The sequence below is a fragment of the Cynocephalus volans genome, chromosome 4, assembly GCF_027409185.1.
Source record: "Cynocephalus volans isolate mCynVol1 chromosome 4, mCynVol1.pri, whole genome shotgun sequence".
NCBI classification, from domain to species: Eukaryota; Metazoa; Chordata; class Mammalia; order Dermoptera; family Cynocephalidae; genus Cynocephalus; species Cynocephalus volans.
The window spans coordinates 114,822,741-114,848,378 of NC_084463.1; the positions used below are offsets into that span (position 1 = coordinate 114,822,741).

The following is a 25,638-nucleotide window of genomic DNA, read 5'->3' on the forward strand; positions in this document are numbered from 1 at the left end:
GGGAAAAATTGAATTAGAAGATAATATGAATCTTTCCCTGAACTTTTTGCAGTACCCTCATGTAAGTGGTATCTAAAAAAGGAAGAATATATAGAAACAGGATGGAATGGTAAGTAGAATATATAGAAACAGAGTGAAAAGTAGAATATATAGAAACGGTGGAATGGTGATTACCCAGGGCTGGGGGCGGGGAGGTGGGGTGGGGGGTGGAAATGGGAAGATGTAGATATGTAAGATTAATAATTGTAGATATGTAAGATAAATAAGTGTAGAGGTCTAAGGTACAGCATGAGGACTATAGTTAAATAATATTGTATTGCCTACTGGAAATTTGATAAGAATAGATTTTAGGTGCTCTTCCCCACCCCCCCCAAAAGCTGGCTGTATGAGATGATGAGTACGTTAATTTGCTTGACTATAGTAACCATTTCACTATGTATGTGTATATAAAAACATCATGTTTTATCTCTTAAATATATACAATAAAAATAAATAAAAATAGTGCATATTATGAAAAAGGCTTTCATTTCACAGCTTATACTGGAACTATGAACTGGTAGCCAAACAAAGTAAAATGGATCCTATTAAAAAAAAATTAAAACCATAAAGCTTATAGAAGACAACATAGAAGAAAATATTTGTGACTTTGAGTTTAAGGTGTTTTGAAATGTGACACCAAAAGCATAGTTCGTGAATGAAAAATATTGATAAATTGGAATTCATCAAAATTAAAAACAATTTGTACTTCAACAGACATCACCAAGAAAGTGAAAAGACAATCCACAGGATGTGAGAAATGTTGACAGGTCATATATTTGACAACAGACTTGTATCCAGAATATATAAAGAACTCTTACAACTCAGTAATAAAAAGACAAACGACCCAATTAAAAAATGGACAAAAGATCTGAATAGATTTTCTCCAAAGAAGGATAGACAAATGGCCCATAACCATATGAAAAGATGCTCAGCATTTTTAGTCAATAGGGAAATGCAAACCCAAACCACAATGAGCTATCACTTGACACCCACTAGGATATCTGTAATGATAAAGAGAGACAATAACAAGTTTTGATAAAAATGTTCAGAAGTTAACACACTCATATATTGCTGGCGGGAAAGTAAAATATTATAGCTACATTGGAAAACAATTTGGCAATTCGTCGAAATGTTAAACACAGAGTTACCATATGACTCAGCAATTACACTCCTAGATATATACCCAAGTGAAATGAAATCATATGTCCACACAAAAACTTGTGCATAAATGTTCACAGCAGTATTATTCATGATAGCCAGAAAGTAGAAACAACCTAAATTACTACCCAATAATGAATGGATAAACAAAATGTGGTTTACCTACACAATGGAATATTATTCATCACTATAATAGAATGAGGTAGTGATACATGCTACAACATGAATAAACCTTGAAAACATTATGCTAAGTGAAATAAGCCAGGAACAAAAAAACCACAAAGTGTATGAGTACATTTTTATGAAGTGTCTACAATAGACATATCCATTGAAAGTATATTAGTGGTTACTATGGTTTTAATGTTTGTGTCCTCCCCATAGGTTTCATATGTTGGAACCTAATCCCCAATACAACAGTATTTAGAGATGGGGCCTTTAGGAGGTAATTTGGTCATGACAGCAGAGCCCTCATGAATGGGATTAGTGCCCTTTTGAAAGAGGTCTGAGGTAGTTAGCTAACTACTTCTGCCACATAAATACACAATGAGAAGGCACCATCTCTGAAGCAGAGACTGAGCCTTCTATAGACATCAGATATGCTGGAATCTTGATCTGTGACATACCAGCCTCTAAAATTGTGAGAAATAAATTTCTGTTATTTATAAGCTACCCATTCTATGGTATTCTGTTATAGCATCCCAAATGGACTAAGACACTGCTGTATCAAATTACCACAAACTTAGTGACTTTAAAACTACACAAATTTATTTTCTGGAGGTTAGAAGTCTGAACTTTTTCTCACTGGGCTAAAAGCAAGGTGTCAGCAGGGCTGTGTTTTTCTTGTAGGCTCTACAGAAGAATCCATTTCCTTTGTATTTTCCTGCTTCTAGAGGCCTTTCTAAAGTTTCCCTGCATTCCTCGGCCCATGGCCCCATTATTCTATCTTCAAGGCCAGCAATGTCAGTCTGAGTCCTTATGTTGCTGTGTCTTTGGTTCTTTCTTCTGCCCCTCTCTTCTACTTATAAGGACCCTTGTGATTCATTGGGTACACCTAGATAATCCAGAATAATCTGCCCATCTCAGCGTTAGCTGATTAGCAACCTTTAGGTCCATTTGCAACCTAAATATCTCTTTGCCATGTAACCTATTCATAGGTTCTGTGGTTTAGGATATGGATATTTTTAGGGGCCATTTTTCTGCCTACCACAACCAATTTTATACAACTTTTTCAATGAAAGAGAAAGAGGAAACACCAGTTTTTTTATGAGACTAGTATAACCCTGATACCAGAATCTGACAAGGACATTACAAGAAAATTAGAGGCCAACATCTCGTGTGAATAGAGATACAAAAGCCCTAAACAAAAAAGTTGCAAATGGAATTGAGCAGTATACAAGGGTACTTCCAAAAGTTCATGGAAAGATTCATAATATCTTTTAATTCTACTTTGCACAAATTTTTTGAAGTTCTCTTGTTTAAAATGGTAATATATCATGACCATTTCAGGGAGTATTCCAGGAATGTAAAGTGTGTTTAACATTTAACACTGCATTAATAGAATAAAGGAGAATAATCATATGGTAATCTTAGTTGATATAAAGAAAGCATTTGATGTAGGTTTATTTGGTAAATTTGATAATTACTTGTAATTTAAAAATTTAAGTAAATTGGGAATAGAGGGAACATCCTTAATCTGATAAACAGTATCTACCAAGAATGTATTGCAAACTTAATACCTAATGATGAAATGTTGAGCGCTTTTTTCCTGACTTTAAAAACATAATAAAGATGTCCAATATCAACACTTGTTTCCAACATTTTCCTGGAATTTTTAGACAGTGAATTAAGAAAAGATAAAGAAATAAAAAGGAATAAATATTGGAAAGGAAGATGTAAACTCTTTATTTGTATATTACCTTTTTGTATAAATAGAAAATCTACATGAATAAAAATATAGTAAAATGAGTAATAAAAATATTTTGCAAGGTTGCTGGATACATAATAATTAATTGTATTACTCTCTACTGTTGGAAAATGAAATAATTGGAAAATGAAAGCCAACACCATTTATAGGAGTTGACTGGTTAGCTAAGTTGGTTAGAGCATAGCTCTGATAACACTAAGGTCCAGGGTTTGACCCCTGTACCAGCCAGCTGCCTAAATAAATAAAATAAAACAAAATAAAAACACCACTTACAGCAACATGAAAAGCCATCTATTGATTGCTAGAGATAAATCTAATGAAAAACATGCAGTACTTTTATACTTCTTGACTTTAGACCGGGGAAAGATTTCCATAATCAGACACAAAAAATATTCACCATATGGGATTACAAGAATAAATTTGACTACTAAAAATTAACAATTTCTCTTTATCAAAAAAATCATATAAAAAGAACTGAAAAGAAAATATAAAATCTGAGAAAGAACTAGAATTCAGCTATATAAAGAATTGTAAGTCATTGGAGGAATTATAGACAACTGTATTAATCTTCTGTTGCTGCACATCAAATTACCACAAATATAGCAGTTTCTGTGCATCACGAGTCCACAGAGAGCTTAGCTGAGTCCTCAGCCTGTGATGTCATAAGGCTGTAATCAAGGTGTTGGCTCAGCCGTGTTCTTATCTGGAGGATCAGCTAGGCATGAATCAGCTTCCAAGCTCACTCAGGTTGTTATCAGAATTCATTTTCTTTGATTCTGGCTTTTTGATGGCTATTGGCTGGAGTCCACCCTCAACATCTAGAGGCTTCCCACAGTTCCTTGTCACATGTTCTTCCTCAATATGGCTGATTACTTCATGAAGCCAGCAAGGAGAATCTCTAGAGTTAGTCTGCTAGCAAGATGGTGACAATAACCTAACATAATTATGGGAGTGACTTCCCATCATTCTTCTGTTGATAAGAAGCAAAGCAGACTTACCCACACTCAGCATGAAGGGATTATACAAGACATGAACACTAGGAGGCAGGGATTAATGGGACTTCCTTATAGTCTGTCTGTCATAACAACCTAATAGAAAAATGAGCAAAAGTCTTGTACGAGTACTTCAGAAAAGAGACTACAAGTGGCATACAAACATGAAAGGTGCTTAACTTCATTAGTAATCAAGAAACAAAGATGTGAAAGCACAATGTCCTCTACTTATCAATTGGCAAAAGGTAAAGAATATATGTTCTATAGGTATATACATATATGTCTGTAGGTATATAGACATATAGATATATAAAGAGAGTATATAAGGGATTGACACACAATTGTGAGGGCTAGAAAAATCTGAAATTTTTAGGTCAGGCTGGCAGGCTAGAAATTCCAGCTGAAGCTGATGTTTCAGTCTTGAATCTGAAGGCAGTCTGGAGGCAAAATTTCTTCCTCTTGGGGAGACCTCAGTCTTTTCTCTTCAACTAATTGGATGAGACCCACCCACATAATACAAATTAATCAGCTTTACTAAAAATCTACAGCTTTGAATGTTATTCATATCTAAAAAATGTCTTCACAGCAACATCTAGACTAGTGTCTGACTAAACAACTTGACTCAACAACTGGGTACCATAATGGCCTAGCAAAATTGATACCATCACACACATCCAGAAGTGCTTACCATCATGCCTTAAAATATTGCTGGTCCTTAAATACTGTAAATAACAGTAATTAACAGTAACAGAGCTTTCTTCTCTGAATCATACTTTACTTGTATCTTTATTTCCAAATAAAATTTTAAATCTGCCTACCTTTCTCCAGGTATACCCAGACTGCCTTAGTTCAAAGTACTCAGCAAAGATTTTTGGAAAAAATCAACAGGATCAGAGACTCATACTGTGTGTTCTTGAAGCTCTGTTGTTTTCTTATTTTAGCACTTAGCACTTTTAAAAAAAAATAATAATGGAGAATAGAGTATATTCTCCATTATACTCCCGATTTGTTGAGTTGCAGGGATGGTATCTTTTTCTCCATTGTGAAACCCAGCACATTTTCTATTTCTATATTGCTATAGTAGGCTCTCAAATATTTGCTGAATGAATGAATAAGCTGTAAAAGTTTGAATGTATTTTTTAAAGGGATCTTCCATTGTGTTAGCATATAAATTTATCATATCCTCAACTTGCTTAATGCTATTAAGAACTTTTGTTCTTTAATAAAATTAAATTTTACTGAATTGGAAAAAATTCAATAAAATTTGGTAGGATGCTTTCCTTATGTGGATAATCAAGATGGTAGGAACACAAAATGTGAACCATAAAGACCAATATGAATAAGGAAAATTTGTGCCACATAGTGTATACATTCTATTCATACTCTTTATATTTACCTGTTGTATACTATTTTGCCAGAGGATGTTTACTCAACTGTCATTGATGATGACAAATATGATAAACATTGCTTAAATTCTAGAATGTCTTGAAGCCCCATGTAGAAATTTATCATTTAATTGTAAATACTTTGCTTTCTTTAAGGAAGAAAGATGCTCTTTATAAATACACAAACATATACAATAAACACATAGACATTTATATTTATTTACCTGTCTCCTTTCTTTTAATTTTTTAAGGTGCTTTCCCCAGCCTGAATCCTGTGAATTCTCCTAGCCACGGACCAGTGACTGCTGGCTCTCTAAGTAATCAGTCAACCATAGAATTTCCTGATACTACTGATTTTCTTACTAAGCCAAGTGTTATTTTACATAGATCTCTGGGCAATGTACCCAGTACACCAGATTTTTATCAGCAACTTAGAAGTTCTGATAGCAATCTGTGTAACAGGTAAGTTTCCCAACTGCTTATTATTTCTGATTCAAAATGTAGATTGTTTTAATAAAGTATTACCAGTTTTCTAGTTCTGTATTTTAACTAGATGATAGATGAACACTGTATCCTCTTTATTTATCTAGTAGTTTTTATTATAAATAAACATTTTCTCATTTCAGTGCTATTATTAATTTTCTAATTAAATCATTTCCACCTGAGGTGAAATAATGGTATTCTTCCCATTGTAAGATATCAGTGAATATAGAGAGAATTATTTTAGTATACACTACTTTACTGGCTGTTCATAATACCCAGTATATGGTGTTTAATCTCATTTCTGCTTTGATAGTAATAAGGGTTTACCTCAGACTCCAATGTTGATTTTCTTTCTTTTTTTAAAAATGGTTTTGTTTTTATTGGTTATGAATATTAATGGAGTACAAAGCAAAATATGCTATTTCCTTTTTTTCCGGCAGCTGGCCAGTACAGGGATCTGAACCCTTGACCTTCGTGTTACAAGATGGTGCTCTAACCAACTGAGCTAACTGGCCAGCCCCGTCAAAATATGTTATTTCTTTCAGGGACACACAGATGCTTTCTAGGATAAAGCCTTTTAAGATTATAGATTGGAATATTAGGATGTGTTGCAGTTGGGATCTTGGTTAAATATTCAACAGATCATCTAATTATATTTAGGTAAAAAAAAAATTTACCTCATTTATCATATATTTTTATCTACTTTATTCTACAAGCTGTGGACATCAAATACTGAAATATATTTCAACATCTGATTTGGATGGTACAGACTGCCATAGTGGAAAACCAGGTGAGAGTGCACAAGTCATACGTGTTTGAATTTAAGAGCGATTTCTTAGAATGTTTTTAGAATGGATAAATGAGAGGGTTTAATAACAAATGCTGGGAACTCTTCTACACTGTGGGACTGTAAATTGGTACAGCCATTATGGAAAAAGTATGGAAATTTCTCAAACAACTACAGATAGAACTACCATATGATCCAGCAATCCCACTTCAGGGTATATACCTAAAGGGATGGTAATCATCATGTTGAAGGGATACCTGCACTCCCATATTCATTGCAGCTCTATTTACAATAGCAAAGAGTTGGAACCATCCTAAATGGCCATCGACGGATGACTGGATAAAGAAAATATGGTATATACATACAATGGAATACTATTTGGCCATAAAAAACAATGAAATTCTGCCATTTGCAGCAACATGGATGAGCTTGGAGAAAATTACGTTAAGTAAAATAAGCCAGCCACAGAAAGAGAAATACCACATGTCCTCACTCATAAGTGGGAGCTAAGAAACAAAGAAAGAAAGAACATAAGAAAGTGTTGAACTTTCAGAAGGAGAGAACAGACCTATAGTTACTAGAGGTGGGAAAGGGGGAGGGGACGGGGGTATAGACAGTAACTGGGTAAGGGACACAAAAAATAATTATGATTTATAATGATGAACATGCTAATAATATTGATTTGATCATCACATACTGTACACAAATACTGATAGTCAACTCTGTACCCCATAAATATGTATAAATAAAACTAATAAAAAATTTTTTAAAAGATTATGTTTTTACCTACTTCACAGAGGAATTATTAAGAACAAATTATAATAATAGATGGTGAAAGTATTTTGAAGAGTAAAAAATGTGCTGTACAAATGAATGTAGTCTTCTTAGGTTATGCCTAGTGTTCATAAATAGTGAAATTATTTATATTAACATTGAAATTTATACTGTACAATCTAAGCCAAAAAGGGTTTGCATAAATTTTTTATGGCATAGAGAGGAGTTGTTTTAAAATTTGATTAATTATATCATTCTGAAATATCTTATATCCTCAAACAAGAAATAGTATAATTATAGTTGTTTTACAACTTCAAAAAAATTGATGACTCAAACTACCAGTAATAGTTAACTAGGTAACTCATGCCAACATTTCCCCTGACAGCATCTAGAAAAGCTGGACAAACTACGTTTTTAAAAAAAATCTACTTGACGTCATTGAAGAACTGTCAAACTCCTCAAAATTACTAGTACAAGACCTGGAGGCCAATAGAAGTCCCAAGAAAGTGAACTTGGAGTATAAGGCTACCAAAGGGTGTTTGCCAATTCCGAAGGGGCCAGTAACTGATAGAATAAGCAGTCCTTTTGGTAGCTGCATGGGACTAGGGAGACAGAGATTGGAGTTGAAGGCTTGCCATGGTAGGGACAACCTGGTAAACTGAAATGCTGCACCCTAGGGAAGAAGGTAAACCAGAAATAATCTCTTCCAAGGATTATAGGCTTGTATCAGTCCCTTTACATCCCATAAAATTTACCCTTTTAAGGTGTGCAATTCAATAGTTTCTTGTTTTTTACACTTTAAAGGGTTGTTTAAAGAAACAAACAAACAAAAACCAGTCCTTCACATACTTTTTCAAAAAATAGGAGAGAAAATTTCCCAACTCATTATATGGGACCAGAATCACCCTGACACTATTTAACCAGACAAAGGCATCACAAAGAAAGAAAATTACAGACCAATATCCCATATATATATATAGACACAAAAATCTTAGCAAAATACTAGTAAACTGAATCCTGCAATATCAAAAAGTAACACTGCGACGAAGTAGTATTTATCTCAAGAAAGCAAGGGTGGCTGAACATTTGGAAATCAATCCATGTAATACAACATAATAATAGAATAAAGGGAAAAAACCCACATGGTAATTTCAGTGGATGCAGAAAAAGCATTTGAAAAACTCCAGTACTTTCTTATGATAAAAACACTCAAACTAGTAATAACAGTTTATTCATTGATTAGTCTCAGCTGGGATATTCTCACTTGAGAACTTTCATATGATTGCAGTCAGATATTGGCCAGGATGACAGTCAACTGAAGGACTGATTGGGCTGAATTTCCAAGATGGATTACTCATGTGTCTACTGGCTATTGACCAGTTCATCTAAATATGGCTTTTCCATGGGCTTCTTCTAATTTGTTGGCTGGATTCCAAGAGAGGAGAAAGTGGAAGCTGTCAGTCCAGTTAATGGCTCAACCCAGAACAGGCAAAGTGTTACTTCTGCCATATAATGTTTTCTTTCTTTTTTTTGTCTTTTTTTGTGACCGGCTGCACTGCGCGCTGAGCGCAGCGGCCATCCCTATATAGGATCCGATCCCGCGGTGGGAGCGCTGCACTCTCCCGAGTGCGCCACGGGATCGGCCCCATATAATGTTAATTAAAGCAGTTGTGAGGTCTGTTAAGATTCCAGGGAGTTAGTAAATAAATGCTCTCTCTTAATGGAGGAGTAACATGAATAAATTAGAAAAGTGTGTGGGATAAGACTGTTGTGGACATCTTTGGAAAAGAAATAGGTACATTTATCTCAACTGGTTTTATTATCATGTGTAAGATATAGTTACTAGGAGTTCAGACCATTAAAAAGTAAATCCTGTAACATACTTAGATTAACTGCTCTTTTAGAATATCATTATAGTTACTGCCTTAACGTACCAAAAATACTTGAATCTTCCAAATTTCATTTCTTAAATGTAAATAATACTTCCTGATCATCATCAATTATATTTTTTGTTATCTTCAGTGTGTCAGGTTCAGATTTGACTAGCATTTATCTGTCACCTAGTATGTGTAACATTTAGTAAGATAGTTGTTATTATCCACATTTTACAGGGGGGAATGTTTGTAATTATTAAATACAAAAATCAGGATTTGAACCTAGTTCTTCTGAAATTCAACTCCAAAAGAAATACTATTAAGAACTCTTTTTACTTCAAAAAAAATTTTTTAAACTCTACATATTGAAATGTACACAGATCATGAGTTTAGAGCTTGATGAATTTCTATATACTGTGCAGTCAGCACCCAAATCAAGAAACAAAATATTATCAGCACCTCAGTATGTACCTTCATACCCCCTTCCAGCCATAAACCTAAAAGGAAATGATCTTGTCTTTCAGAACTTATATGTACCAGTTTTGATATGGTTTTGAATTTTTCATAAAGAGTCACAGAGTATCTACCTACCTTTTTGCCTGGCTGCCTTCACTGAATATTATATTTTTAAGAATCATCCATATAGTTATATATGTTCATAATATAGTTCATTCTTTTTGCTCTGCAGTATTCAATTCTGTGACTATTCCACAACTTATTTATTTAATCTACTTTCATTAGGTTTTGGAAAGTTTCCCATTTAGGGTATTACAAATAGAATGAATGTGAACGTGTGAATGAATACTATTTGGCTACCAATGCTGCTTCCCTTTTCTATGTCATTTGAGAAAATGAATATTATTAATCACATTGGCAGAGAAATAACTCACAATTTACATTGTGGTTTAAGTTTTACAAGTGGCTTAATCTCGTCATTTATAATTATGAATTTCGACTTTTTATATCTAAAATTGAGAGATGTTAGAAATTGTTTATATCAGATTGGTAAGAAAGTTCTGGATAGGGACTTACTTTTAGTGTTTCTCACTTTTATGAAGAATTTCAACTCTTCTCCTCTTTGATGTATAGGAGATATGTGAGGTGAGTCTACTAGGTGAAATGTCTGTGTTGTCTGAGGACAAGGTAGATGGACAAAATAGTCCAGCAAAATACACATTAAGGGCATCATTAAATAATTTAGATTGAACTCCTTTATGGTTCACTTTATCTAAATATTTTTGGCAAATAACCTTTTTTCTTATGAAACTGTATAGAGCAAATTTTATTCTTATTACTATATATATTTTTTGAAAGGTGAAGAAGAAAACACCATTTTCTCAAAAGAATCATTCAATTTTATGGAAACTCAACAAAAAGAGGAAACAGAGAAGAGAGACTGTAGAAAATTATTTTTGGAAAGTGATAATCACCTAACAGAAGAAGCACAGAATGAACAGCAACCAAATGTAAAAGATAAACTTTCAATATAATTATGTTAAGGTGGAATATAATACTAGTTAGTACTGGTTTCATTATTTTTGCCCAGAACAAGATTTTTAATGTAATATTTTTAAAGTTTTTACTGGGAAGTTACTATAAGTAAAATAGTGCTAGGGTTACAAATAATTAGTTCTAAACCTAACATCCTAAAGCAACAAACTATATTCATTTTTAAGTGAACACATTTTATTTAGTCTCATAGTAGATCTATTATTTTCTATTCTGATATTTTCTTCATTGTATATTTTAAAGTACAGAGAACATGTGCACAGTCACTAAAACACAATGAAAATAATCTTAGAATAGAAATTTTTTTGTTTGCAAAGTTTAAAATTTAAACTTTGCAAAAAAAAAACCCATCCATTTCTGTTGGGAAGTTATCCTAGTAATAAATGTCTGTATAAGGATATGAATTTCTTTCTCCTACCCTTTGATACCTTCAACTTCTAAAATTAAAATAATGTATTTTACATTTCTGTAGTGATTTGGAAAATTAATATTTTTATTTATAAAAGAAATGTATAGATTAATAAGTCTTCTGATGGCCACAAGACATGTTTATAGTTGTCTGAAGAAAGCACTATACAAGGAGAAGAAATAGAAAGTACAGATAAGAGTATATAGAAAATAGTATTGACCATTTTTTAATGTTCAGTTTTAAGTGTTCTCATTTAGATGTGTGTGGATTTAACAATATTTATAAAAGGTAAAGTAAAGTTTTTGGTTTTTTCCCCCTATATGTATAAATTGAACAGGAAGCACCATTGGACCTGATTTTAATAGAAGATTATGACTCATTAATAGAAAAGATGAACAACTGGAATTTTCAAATTTTTGAACTTGTAGAAAAGATGGGAGAGAAATCAGGAAGGATTCTCAGTCAGGTTTGTTTTCAAATCTCTACTTTTTTAGTATAAATAAAATTTTCTCAAATCTTTATAAAAAGTAAGATCTAAATATCATATAATATTAGTTTAGGTACTAGTTCACCAAAGATATTGTTCATTGAATTATTTATTCAGAAAAACACAAATATATTCATATATTCAGTAAAAGAAATACATATATTATACATGTATTATATGTATATTATATACTTAGATAGATGTAATAAGTACAGATGAAAAGTAGTTTATTTGCCCATACTAATGGGATTTAATTTAGGCTAAAGAAGTAATAAAGATTTACTTTTTCTTGATCTTGAGGTTGAAAAGTGATCTATTTCTTAATTGCAAGTTAAAGTTTATTTTTTTCACTTGCCCTCCCTATATTTTACCCAGGGCCAATTGGTTTATTTCACACTATAACCATGGAAAAATACTTCCATTTTACCACCCAGACTCAAGGTTTTACCTAGTGGGTCCACATAACAGTATCAGATTAACCTTTCCGAAGTAATTCTTTTAATATCTTATTTATTAAATGCAAAATTATAAGGATAAATTATATGGAGGACATATAAGTTTATAAGTCTTTAAGGACAAAAATGTGATAAAAATGATATTGTTCTGACTTCTTAACACCTAGGACTAGAATAGAATTCACATGCACTTCAGTAAATTATTAATAAAAAGCTAAAGGGAAGAATGGAAAAATTTAAAAAGTATATGTACGGTAAGCTTTCTCTGGTTTCAGAGACTAGGATGATGTCTTATTTTGTTGGAAAGAATTAATTGTGGGGAACTTTTTAACAAATTATTAACTTAAAGACATACACATAGTTAACATTACTAAATGCAAATTACAAAACATTATACTTAGTAAAAATAGAAATTCTGATTTTAAAGTGATCTTTATTTTAATTGACGTTTAGGTTATGTATATCTTATTTCAAGACACTGGTTTATTGGAAATATTTAAAATTCCCACTCAACAATTCATGAACTATTTTCGTGCATTAGAAAATGGTTATCGAGACATTCCTTGTAAGTATCAATGTATCTTATTATTTAAGTTCAAATAATATTGGTTTTGAAACTCTTTATCTTTCTCTTTGGATGGTCCCTTAAACATTTTTAAACTACATGTTTGGAAAATTTTTTAAAGATTTAAGAAGAAAATCTGTATCCTACTACCAAGGGTTAACTGATACTGTTAATATTCTGGTATATATCCTCCAAGACTTTCTTTATGTATCAACTTCTATCATCCTAGAGCAACAAACTTCATTTATTTTTTGTAAAAAAAGTGGATCATAATATTGACACCTTTTATAATTGGCTTTTTCACTTAATTGTTACATACTATATGTTTTTCTATGTTAATAATTATGTCTGAATACCTTATCTTTTTAAATGTTTGGTAATATTAAGTCAAGAGTTTCAGAAAATTCTTCACTTAGAAATGTTTAAAATTTATGTGTAGGATTTCTGTTTTTAACTATGTTTTGATTTTTGGAATAATTTTTAATGGCTATTTGATTTTATGGTTGAATATAATTTGAATTTCACATTAGGAAAAGATGTAGCTTTCTTTGTGTGTCGATGCATTCTACAGTTTTCCTCCATATGGACCATTTTTTGGAAAATTAATTATATAAGTAGAGAGCAAATTATTCTTAAATTAGCATAACTTATTAATACTGATGTTTAATAATTTAAGGTGAGTTATACATACTGTAACTTCTACTTATAAAGTGTGCATTTAAAAAGTGATTGAATTTTATAACTGGAATATAGGGGTTCTTAAAGATGGTCTTCAAGGGAAGTGGAATGAAAAGAAATAGGTGCTAAGCAGTTTTCACTGTCAGCTCCAATTAAGCTATATTGATTAAGAAAATAGTTCCTGGACCTAACTTTTCTAAACTTTAGTTTACAAATTTGTAAATGGGAATAACAATAGTACCTACCCCACAGAAGGTGATTATATAAGATAACTCATATGAAGCACAGTATCAGAATTTGTGACACATAGTTGATGGTCAATAAAAGGTGATTATTATATTAATAATAATTAAGCTTATAATGGATTGACATCATGTCATGTCTGTAGTCTGAACATGTAGTATTATGTCATCTGCTATTGCTATATTGTAAGTATTAATTAAATATTTGTTGAAGTGTTGAATTTTTATTTGATATTTGCTGTGACCATAATCATTAATCTAGGTTATCTCATTTAATTTTTGTTTGAAAGGTTGTATTTTTTACCATCTACAGGTGAAAAGTAAAAACTCAAGGATCTTTCTAGATAGCAAAGCTGGGTTTCAGTTCTAGGTCTGACTTCTAAAGCATATACTCTTTATACTATGCCACACTGCTGTTTCACTTGGTGATATTTCAGTAAACCAGTGTTTTATTGATCATATACTATGTAATCAGACACTGTTCTAGATACTTTCACATATCATTTAGCATTTAATCCTTATAGCAAACCTGAGAGATAGGTATTTCTCATCTTTTTTGGGGCAAAAGTATAAGTACTCAGAATTCGTAAATGTTCTGTGTGCAAAAGCTGTATGTGTGCAAACATGTATCTCCATAATCCAGATACTACATGATATTTTTAAAAGCCACAAAACTGCAAACTTAAAAAAATTCTTCTGTGCCTTTCAATTATCCTTGATTTACTGTAATTTCATACTATATGCAAAAGATTTTAAAAGAGAAATTTTTAACACATCAAGAGACTTTAAAAATAGATGGGACAAAATACAGTTGTGGGAAATTGCTCTGTCATATGTTTTATTTTTGAGAATATAGTATGATTAGAAAATTCTTGTACTTTTTAAATACCCTATGTCAAACCTAACAGAATAATCATTTTTATAAAACATTTTCGTGATTTTAGATCACAATCGTATACATGCCACAGATGTCCTACATGCCGTTTGGTATCTGACAACACGGCCAATTCCTGGCTTACAGCAGATCCACAATGATCATGGAACAGGAAATGAAACAGGTACTTCCTTCTACAAATTTTTCTTTTAATTATTTGATGAAGAATGATAAATCAAGCTGTTTCATTTCAATTCCTCTGTTCTTTTAAAATTTTCATTATGTAATCTTTGGTACATATAAAGGACTGTGTAAGTTTTGATGCATAATAATGACTTCAAAATTTTTATTTTTTATTTATTTTAATTTTATCATTACACATTGTAAACATTTTTTGTGGCCCTTTACCAATTTCTTGCTAACCCCCTCTTTCCCTCCCCTTTACCCACCTCTGGTGGTCTCACTTCCATTCTCTCCTTTCAAAAACTGAAGGAATTATTTGGTTATTGTATCTTTCTTTTTTTTGTTTGTTTTCTTTTCAGCTCCCACTTATGAGTGGCATGCAGCATTTCTATTTCTGTACCTGGCTTATTTCACTTATCGTAATTTTCTCTAAGTTCATCCATGTTGCTGCAAATGGCAGAATTTCATTTCTTTTTATGACAGAGTAGTATTCCATTGTATTTCAGTAGTATACCATGTTTTCCTTATCCAGTCATCCATCAAAGGATATTTAGGTTGGTTCTAACTCTCGGCTATTGTAAATAGAGCTGTGATAAACATAGGAGTGCGTGTATCCTTTCAGCATGATGATTTCTATCCCTTTGGCTATACACCCAGCAGTGGGATTGCTGGACTGTATGGCAGTTCTGTCTATAGTTGTTTAAGGAGCCTCCATACTGTTTTTCATAATGGCTTCACTAATTTACAGTTCTACCAACAGTATCAGGGGTTCCCCTTTCTGTACAACCTTGCCAGCATTTGTTACTCTCTGTCTTTTTGATACTGGCCAGTGTAACTGGCGTAAGATGATATCTCAGTGTGGTTTTGATTTGCATTTCCCTGATGCTTAGTGATGTTGAGCATTTTTTCATGTGTCTGTTGGCCATTTGCATATCTTCCTTTTAGAAATGCCTATTCACTAACTTTGCCCATTTTTCATAGGGTTAGTTGTTTTTTACTGTTAAGTTGTTTGAGTTCCTTGTATATTATGGATATTAATCCCTTGTCAGATACAGAGTTTGTAAATATTTTTTCGCACTCTGTAGATTGTCTTTTCCCTCTATTAACTGTTCTTTTGCTGTGCAGAAGCTTTTTAGCTTGATATAATTCCATTTGTTTATTTTTTGTTTTGTTCCTGTGCTTTGGGGGTCTTGTTCATAAAGTCTTTGTCCCATCCTACTTCCTGAAGTGTTTCCCCTATGTTTTAGTTTCAGGTCTTTTATATATAAGCCTTTAATCCATTTGGATTTGATTTTGGTATAGGGTGAGAAGTACAAGTCTAGTTTCCTTCTTCTACATATGGATGTCCAGTTTTCCTAGCACCAGTTATTACTGAACAGGCAGTCCTTTCCCCAGTGTATGCTCCTGTTGCCCTTGTCAAATATCAGATGGCTGTAAGTATGTGGGTTGATTTCTGGGTTCCCTATTCTATTCCGTAGGTCTGAGTATCTGTTTTTAATGCCAGTACAATGCTGTTTGGGTTACTGTAGCTTTGTAGTATAATTTGAAGTCAGGTAGTGTTATGCCTCTGACTTTATTTTTTTGCTCAGGATTGCTTTGGCTATTCGGGATATTTTTTTGTTCCATATGAATGTTAGGATTGTTTTTTCTATTTCTGTGAAGAATGTCATTGGTATTTTGATGGGGGTTGCATCGAATCTGTAGACTGCTTTGGGTAGTATGGACATTTTCACAATGCTAATTCTTCCAATCCAAGAGTATGGAATGTCTTTCCATCTTTTTGTGTCCTCTTTAATTTCTTTGAACAGTGATCTGTAGTTTTCATTGTAGAGATATTTGACCTCCTTGGTAAATTTATTCCTTGGTATTTTATTTTTTTGGTGACTATTGTAAATGGGCTAGCTTTCTTGATTTCTTTTTTTGCTAGTTCATTGTTGGAGTGTAAAAATGCTACTGATTTTTGTGTGTTGATTTTGTATCCTGTAACTTTTTTGATATTATTTATAGTTCTAAGAGTTTTTATGTCGAGTCTTTAGGTTGGTTGTTCTATATATAGGATTATGTCATCTGCAAAGAGGGACAATTTGACTTCATCTTTTTCCAATCTGGATGCTCTTTATTTCTTTCTCTTCCCTGATTGCTCCGGATAGTACCTTCAATACTGTGTTAAATAGGAGTGGTGAGAGTTGGCATCCTTGTCTTGTTCCCATTCTTAAGGAAAAGATGACAGCTTTTCCCCATTCAGGATGATTCCCCATAGGCAGTGAGTTTTTCGTATATGGCTTTTATTGTGTTGGGATACTTTCCTTCTATATCTAATTTTCTGAGTATTTATCATGAAGGGATGTTGAATTTGTCAAATGCTTTTTTTTGCATCTATTGAGATAATCATATGGTTTTTGTCAGTGATTTTGTTGATGTGGGGTATCACATTTATTGACTTGCATATGTTGAACCATCCTTGCATCTCTGGGATGAATCCCATCTGATTGCAATTTATAATTTTTTTGATGTGTTGCTTTATTCTATTTGCTAATATTTTATTGAGGATTTTTACGTCTACATTCATCAAAGATATTAGCCTATAGTTTTCTTTTTTTGTATTTTTGACTGGTTTTGGTATCAGGGTGATGCTGGCTTCATAGAATGAGTTTGGGAGAATGGCCTCTGTTTCGGTTGTTTAGGTTAGTTTGAAGAGAATTGATATTAATTCCTCCTTAAATGTTTGTTAGAATTCAGCAGTAAAGCCATTTGGTCCTGGGCTTTTCTTTGTTAGGAGTCTGCTGATGGTAATACTATCTTGTTGCTTCTATTGATTGGTCTGTTCATGTTTTTTATTTCTTCTTGGTTCAGTCTTGTTAGCTTGTATGTGTCCAAAAACTTATCCATTTCCTCCAGTTTTTCAAATTGTTGGCATATAGTTATTTATAATAGTCTCTAATGATTCTTTGTATTTCTGTGATATCAGTTTTAATTTCTCCTTTTTCATATGTATTTTTTTTTTAATTGGGTATTTTCTCTTTTTTCATTTGGCCTAGCTAATGGTTTGTCTGTCTTGTTTATCTTGTCAAAAAACAACTTTTTTTTCCCCATTGATCTTCTGTATTTTGAGGGGGAGGGTTCTATCTTATTTAGTTCTGCTGTGATCTTCTTTCTTTCTCTCTGCAAATTTGGGGATTGGATTGTTTTGTTTTTCTAGTTCTCTGAGGTACAGTGTTAGGTTATTTATTTGAAATCTTTCTATTCTTTTGATGTAAGCATTTATTGCATTAAATTTCCCTCTTAGAATGGCTTTAGCAGCATCCCACAAGTTTTAGTATGATATGTCTTTATTTTCACTAGTTTCAAGAAACTTTTTGATTCCGTTTTATTTTCTTGGACCCATTGTTGTTCAGGAACATGTTGTCTAATTTCCATATGTCTGTATAGTTTCCAGAGTTTCACTTTTTATTTATTTCTGGTTATAATCTTTTGTGTTCTTATAAGATACTTGAAATGATATCAATTTTTAAAAATTTGTTGAAACTTGATTTGTGACCCAATGCGTGGTCTATCCTGGAGAATGTTCCATGTGGTGATTAGAAGAATGTATATTCTGTGGATGAAATGTTCTGTAGATATCCACCAAGTCCAATTGGTCTAAAGTGTGGTTTAAATCTTGTGTTTCTTTGCTGATTTGTTGCTTAGATGATCTTTCCAATATTGAAAGTGTGTAGATCCCCAGCTTTTATCGCATTTGGGTCTTTCTCTTTCTTTAGGTCTAACAATGTTTGCTTTATATATCTGGGTCCTCCAGTGTTGGCTGCATATATATTTATGATTATTATGTCTTCTTGCTGCCCTTTATCATTGTATAGTTGCCCTCTTCGTCTCTTTTTATGGTTTTTATTTAAAGTGTATTTTATCTGATATGAGAATAGCTACTTCTGCTTGTTTTCTATTTCCATTTGTGTGGTATATCTTTTTCCATCCTTTCACTGTTTGTCTTTGTGTGTCTTTACAGGTGAGGTGCATGCTCTTGTAGACAGCATGTAGTTGGGTCTTGCTTTAAAATGCGATCAGCCAGTCTGTTCCTTTTGAGTGGGAAATTAATCCATTTACATTTACAATTGTTACTGAAAGGTATTGTCTTACTTCAGGCATCTTATCAATTTTCATCTGGTTGTTTTAAATATCTTTTGTTTCTTTCCCTTTTATTGTTTCTCTTTGGTGTTTTTTGATTTCTAGAGTTTGTAAAATACAGTTTTTCTCTTTCTTGTTTGCATTACCTGTGGGTTTTGTTCTTTCTTGTGTATTCATGGTAGTGATTATCATATTTTGGATTCCAGATGCAGGATTCCCTTGAGGATTTCTTGTTGGGCTAGTCATGTAGTGCTAAACTCATAGTTTTTGTTTGCCTGGGAAATACACTATTTCTCCTTCATTTCTGAAGGATAGCCTTTCTGGGTTTTAGTATTCTTGCCTGGCAGGGTTTTTTTTGTTTTAGTATTTTGAATATTTCATCCTTTTCTCTTCTGGACCATAGAGTTTCTGGGCTGATGTAAGCATTTATTGCATTAAATTTCCCTCTTAGAATGGCTTTAGCAGCATCCCACAGGTTTTGGTATGATATGTCTTTATTTTCACTGAAGACTATTGTTAGTCTGATTGCAACTCCCTTATAGGTAACTTGACACTTTTCTTTTGTTGTTTTTAGGATTTTCTCTTTGTCTTTGAGTTTTGCCAGTTGGACTATAATATAATATGTCTTGGAGAGGACTTTTTGGATTGAATCTGATTGGGGATCTTTGAGCCTCTTGAATCTGAAGGTCCATGTCTCTCCCTATACTTGGGAAGTTTTCTACTATTATTTCATTGAATATGTTCTCAATGCCTTTTCCTTTCTCCTTCACTTCAAGTATACCCTTGATTCAGATGTTTGTGCACTTAAGGTTGTCTGCTGTTTCTCTCAGATTTTTCTTAACTTTTTAAAATTCTTTTTTTGTCTGCCTGAGTTATTTTGAAGAAACTGTCTTCAAGATCAGAAATTCTTCTGCTTGCTCTAGCTTGTTTTAAGCTCTCAGTTGTGTTTTTTATTTTGTTGAATGACTCCTTTAGTTCTATAAGTTATGTTACATTCTTTTTTAAAGTATTAATCTTTTTGTAGATTTCCTCCTTCATATCTTGGATAGCTTTGATCAGTTCATGTTATTGTCGAACTGCATCTTCTTGTACCTCATTGAGTTGCTTAAGATTTTTACTTGGATTCCTTTTCAGTTATTTCAAGAGTTTCTTGCTCTGAGGGGGTCTGGTGCTTGAGAGTCATTTATTCCTTTTGTTGACTCATATTTTCTTGTTTTTTTCATATTTGTATTATCTCTGTGTTGATGTCTGTTATCTGGTAGAGCAGTTGCTTCTTCTAGTACTCTCTTTCCCTGGACTTCACTGGTGATGCTCTTTGTGTCAGTTCTTTCAAGTGGTTGGCAGTTTGCCGGTACAGTGGCAGTTGCTTCTGCAGCTGCTGCTGTGGTAGCAGGCTGCCCTTACTGTTCTGGTGGTGGTGGCAGTGGCTTTGGCGGGCTGCCTGCATGGCAGCAGTAGCTTTAGTGGCAGTGTATGCTCTCACGACATGGTTGCTGTCAGGCAGCACCAGTGGTGGTGGCAACTTCAGTGGTTTTTGTGGCATTTACTCACTTGGCTGTGGTATCTGTGGTGGCAGCCTGTGCAGCTTTGGTGTCTGTAGTGACAGTGGGGTTAATTCATGGCAACGGCAGCGTCAGTGTCTGCAACTTCCTGTCTTGCATTTGCAGTATCCACAGTGGCAGTGGGGTTATCTCCTAGGGGTAGCAGTATCACTGGTAGCTGTAACAGTCTTGCTCATGTCTGCAGTGTCCTTGGCAGCAGTGGGGTTAACTTGATATGGCAGCAGTGGCATTGGTGGTTGCAGCCATCTCTCTTGCATCTGTGGAGCCCACCATAGCAGCAAAAGGCCACCCACTGAACCTCTGCTCTTCAGGGAGCTGCTCTAAGATGGGCGTACATTCTGGGATAGGGCAATCGCTTTGGCAAGTGTGGTAGCAGTGGCAGTAGGCTTGTTTCGGTCTTCTTCTGTGGGAGGAATGTGTCCTGGGAACCTCTAGTCCTCCGTCATGTAATTCATTTCTGCATTCCTATATGAATTTTAGATTTAGCTTGTGAATTTCTACAAAAACAAATCAGCAGGGGATTTTGATATGGACTGTGGTGAATCTGTGGATTAATTTGGAGAGTACTACCATCTTAACAATATTAAGTCTTCCGATCCATGAACATGGGTTTTTTTCCATTTATTTAGATCTCCTTTAATTTCTTTCAACAATATATTGTAGTTTTCAGAATACTAGTTTTTCACTTCTATTGTTAAATTTATTCTTAAAGAATTTTTTCTGTTTGATACTATTATAAAAGGAAATTTTTTCCTTATTTTCATTGTTTGTTACTAGTATGTTAGGAGTACAATTGAGTTTTGCACATTGATCTTGTACTCTGCAACCTTGATGAACTAATTTATTAGTTCTAATAGTTTTTCAGTGGATTTCTTGGGATTTTCTCTATATAAGACCATGTCATCTGCAATAGTGATAGTTTTGCATCTTCCTTTCCAGTCTGGATGCCTTTCACTGAGGCCTCCTTTTAAATGAGTCAGCAAATTAAAAGTCACCATTTTCTGAAAGGAAAAAATGGGATCCACAGTAGTTATGTTTTCCTGTCTTCATAGATGATTTTCTTTTTCATACCATTAATTTTTCATTAAACATCTATAAACTAATGTATTAAGATCCTAATATGTCGATCCTAAGTAATTACTGAGTTTAAAGTATATCTTTTGCTATTTTTGATATTCTTAATATGTTTTTATAGTTGTGGGGGAATCCAGAGTGCATATAATATAGGATAAAACTGAAATTATTTACTGTGTATTGATAATTAAAGTTTTCTTATTAGAACTTTGATTGCTTTTATATCCTTATCCATACATTTAACTGTTTCATTTTTATTTCTTATAATTATTTTAAAAATAGCTCTAGTGTGGGCTATTCTAATACTCAATTCAGCTACAAAATATAGGCAGCACATAAATATTGAGGTATCTTTATAATGATCACTAGTGTATTAAAATCATTATGTTAAAAAAATTCTTGGGATGGCTAATATTGAGTCAACTAATAGAGGATTAAAAAGTGTTTTTGGACTTTAACAAGCCAGGGCATTATTTCTAGGTTCCACTGCTGAACACAGTCAAGGAAATTTTGTATCTCTAACATCTTTGTACTTTTATGTGCTGTCTACTCTAAATATGCTTCATAGTTTCATTTTTCCATCTTATATTTTCTTAAGAGCTCCTTAGCAAAAGTAATAGATAAAGCCACAAAAATACAAAAAAGAAGAAATCAGTGGTAAGCAGTGTGGATAGTGAACATATTGTTTTTAACAGGAGAATAGGATTTATGTTGACTGAGACATTCCCCAGTTTTCCATGCCTTTTTATTTTCTACAGTTTTTCATTCCATTGTATTATAAGGAGCTTTGTGAAAGGAAAAAGAAGGGGAAGAGGATTTGTAGTCAGGATCACAAATGAAACATATTCTTTCTGGATGAGATTTGAAAACCATTTATGATGAGAATCTTAGTTTGGTAATATATTAAATTCCTAAATCTCTGTACAGTTTTCATCAACTTTCATTCTCTAGTATTGTTGTTTCCTCTTACATACTAAGCCCTGGCCGTTAAATAATCAATGTTTAGGAAATCAGAGGTTTTAAAAATTATTATTAGTGTGTGTAAGAGAGCATCAAGCTGTCCTGTAAAGTAAGCAACTTCAGGGTTATATTTAGCACTGTTATTCTCTATTAGCATATATATTGGAAATGGTATACTCTTTTAAGTCCATAGAGTCTATTTTGTAGTTAAGTCACAAATAAGTAATCATATTATCTTTGGGGAAATCCCCTCCTGGTTTAATTGTGAGGAAGTTATGTGCTAATGCTGATTTGTTTTGCTATTTATCGTTCCTCAGATTCTGACTGTAGAATTAACATTGGGCGAATTGCTTATATTTCTTCAAAGAGCTGCTCTATTCCAGATGAGAGCTATGGCTGCCTGTCTTCAAAGATTCCTGCATTAGAATTGATGGCTCTGTATGTGGCAGCTGCCATGCATGATTATGATCACCCAGGGCGGACAAATGCATTTCTAGTGGCTACAAATGCCCCTCAGGTAAGAAATACTTTTTCAAAAAGTTTAAAGAGTAATTCTGAAATTTTAAAGCAATGCTGCATATTCTTTTATAAACCGATTTTCAACTGAATCATATGGCCATTCCATCTGACTCTAAGATGCTACATTGTAATTAATTGGATAATAACGTATGGCATTGATATGATATATGCTAGAGAATTAGAAGGTGAAAAAAATCACCTTCAATTAGAAAATTGTAAATAGTTCATGAAATGATGATTTATTGTTTTATAAAATTCTGGAGTCCTTGCTGTCAATATTTTTATCTTTGATCAAATTGACAAAACTCTGACTAGATCTAAGATTTATATTCCTTCTGCGCTGGTGGGGGGTAGATGTCAGAAGGTATTTATATGTGTGAGTGGCTGTAATGGTGTGTGGGTATGTAAATGGGCTAAAAGGACCATGTTAATTCATTTCTCTAATGAGACTGTAATAGCTTATCACTTTTACACTTAACTGTGTGATGAATTTAAATCTAGTTAGCAATATTTGTCCATTTTCTAAGTATTGTTCTGGGAGAAACTGTCCTCTAAGGAACATATATTTCTCCGTTTGCAGTATTATTCTACAAGAATGAGATGCCTATTCTCTCTAAACTAACATATCATAATCTTTGAAAATCCTAGTCTTCTGGTGAATTGTAGAGGTATGGAGTAGTGGCACAGTGGAAAAAGTACTGGACTTGAGATTAAGACTAGTGTTTAATTGAGATTGGATTTGTGTTTAATTTCTGGCTGCCCACTTATTAGATCTGTGAGCTCAAGTAATGGTCTATCCCTCTGAACCTAAAAATATATATTTCATATGTGTAAGGGTAAATAAAGATAACATATGGAAAGTTTTCTGCTGTTTCAGATGTTGTGAGAAGCTCCTGAATCAGATCATGTAGACAGGAATTATTTGCTGTTCTAGCTTACTATCTGCTTTTATTCCTTCTTTCTTTTGCTTTGAGCATAGGTGAGTTGGATTTGCTCATTACCTATCCCTCAAGGATGTTACAGATGAGTGAATTCTAGTATTAATGCTCTCACATATAGATAATTTAAAATGATACATGAATACAAGTTGCATTCTCATAACTGTTGCCCTAATCAAAGTACAAACATGAAGTCTGAACATAGTATCAATAATCATGCGTTGTTTCCAACTTCTCATCGTTAAGAATTGCCAGTAGATGAAGCAATAGGAAGTGCTAGACTGGAAAGCAGATTGATTAGAGATAAGCTATGAGAAAGTGTAGCCTCTTACCTAGTCTCCTTGCTTGTTCCCTGCTCCCCTTTAGTCTGTTCTCAGCAAATGGCAGCCAGAGTGAACCCTGTTTAAATGTGAGTTACATCACTCTCTATTCCAAATCCTCCAACAGCATTCATCTTACTCCTAATAAAAGAGAGTCATTAAAATGGTTTACAAGGCCCTACATCATTAGGCCCCCATTAATTTTTCTTCTTATTTAATCAAGTCCAGCCTCATTGGCCTCCTTGCTAATTCCTTCTCTATCCTAGGCACACTCCCTTTCTGAGAGCCTTTGCACTTTCCATTCTCCCTGTCCAGGATGCTTTCCCCAGATATCCAAATGGCTCATTTTGTTGCCTCCTTCCATCTAAAATTCCAAAATCCTCTTCCTAGAACTATTTAGTACTCCTTTCCTGCTTTATTTTTTCCAGAGCAGTGGTCATTTAGCATATGTATATTTTGTTTATGTATTTTGTTTATTATGTCTCTACTTGATGGAATATAAAGTTCTATGAGGGTAGGAATTTTTGTCTTTTTTATTCCATAATACCTAGAATAGTGCCTGGCACACAAAAGGCATTCAGTAAATATTTGTTGAATGTTGAAGGATGCCTGAATTCTTTGCTCTTTAGTACAGCTAACTTTTCTTAAATATATACTATTCTTCCCAAAGAAAAAAATTCATGAGGCCTTTTTCAGTTACCACCTGTGAGATAGGGTCTCTCGTGAGAAAGCCTGAGGCTTAATGTGTTTAGGTAATAAAGTAGGTTCTCTCATCTTTGGAAGCTCAGGGGGTCTAGTCAGACTTTATAGTTCCAGTGTATTATAGAGAGACAGTAGTATATAACACCACCAACTGAATCAAGCATTCTTCTTCATTCTCATGCAAAGGGAACTGTGCTGGGAAGACACAGGAAGATTCTTGCTGTGAAAGAAGGTGAAGCATATAATGAGGTATATCCTGGAGAGATGTCAATATTAAGATTCTAAGACATTTCTGAGCTATTTCCAAATGAAAAATTGGTTGAAAAATAGAGGTTAGTGCTTGAGATATTAGAATTTCCAGAATATTTTTATGAGATTTGGGGTAAGAGGAAACAAAATTTTAAGTTGAGATTTGTAAATCTGAAAATAGTCATAAATATGTTTTGTCCCCCAAAGTATGGATCAGCATGGTGACAAAACATATACATTTGTCTCTCCTTCTCTTCCTAAGAACTCATTAAAATGGCAGTAAGGTGTGAAGCTTATTACAACAGAGAGGAATAAGTAGAAGTGTTTTATTACAAGTAGATCAAAAAATTTCATGCTATTTTTGGGAAATGAAA

General features: G+C 33.4%; 1 protein-coding gene across 1 annotated transcript in view; it reads left to right on the forward strand.

The window, feature by feature from the left end:
• PDE3B (phosphodiesterase 3B) overlaps positions 1–25,638 on the forward strand; it is a 202,326-nt gene that overhangs the window by 161,916 nt on the left and 14,772 nt on the right. Inside the window, exons 6-12 of the mRNA XM_063095336.1 lie at positions 5,750–5,960; positions 6,698–6,771; positions 10,731–10,889; positions 11,670–11,800; positions 12,730–12,841; positions 14,706–14,819; positions 22,854–23,053. Coding sequence (XP_062951406.1) covers positions 5,750–5,960; positions 6,698–6,771; positions 10,731–10,889; positions 11,670–11,800; positions 12,730–12,841; positions 14,706–14,819; positions 22,854–23,053 — 1,001 coding nt within the window. The remainder of the gene's footprint in view (positions 1–5,749; positions 5,961–6,697; positions 6,772–10,730; positions 10,890–11,669; positions 11,801–12,729; positions 12,842–14,705; positions 14,820–22,853; positions 23,054–25,638) is intronic.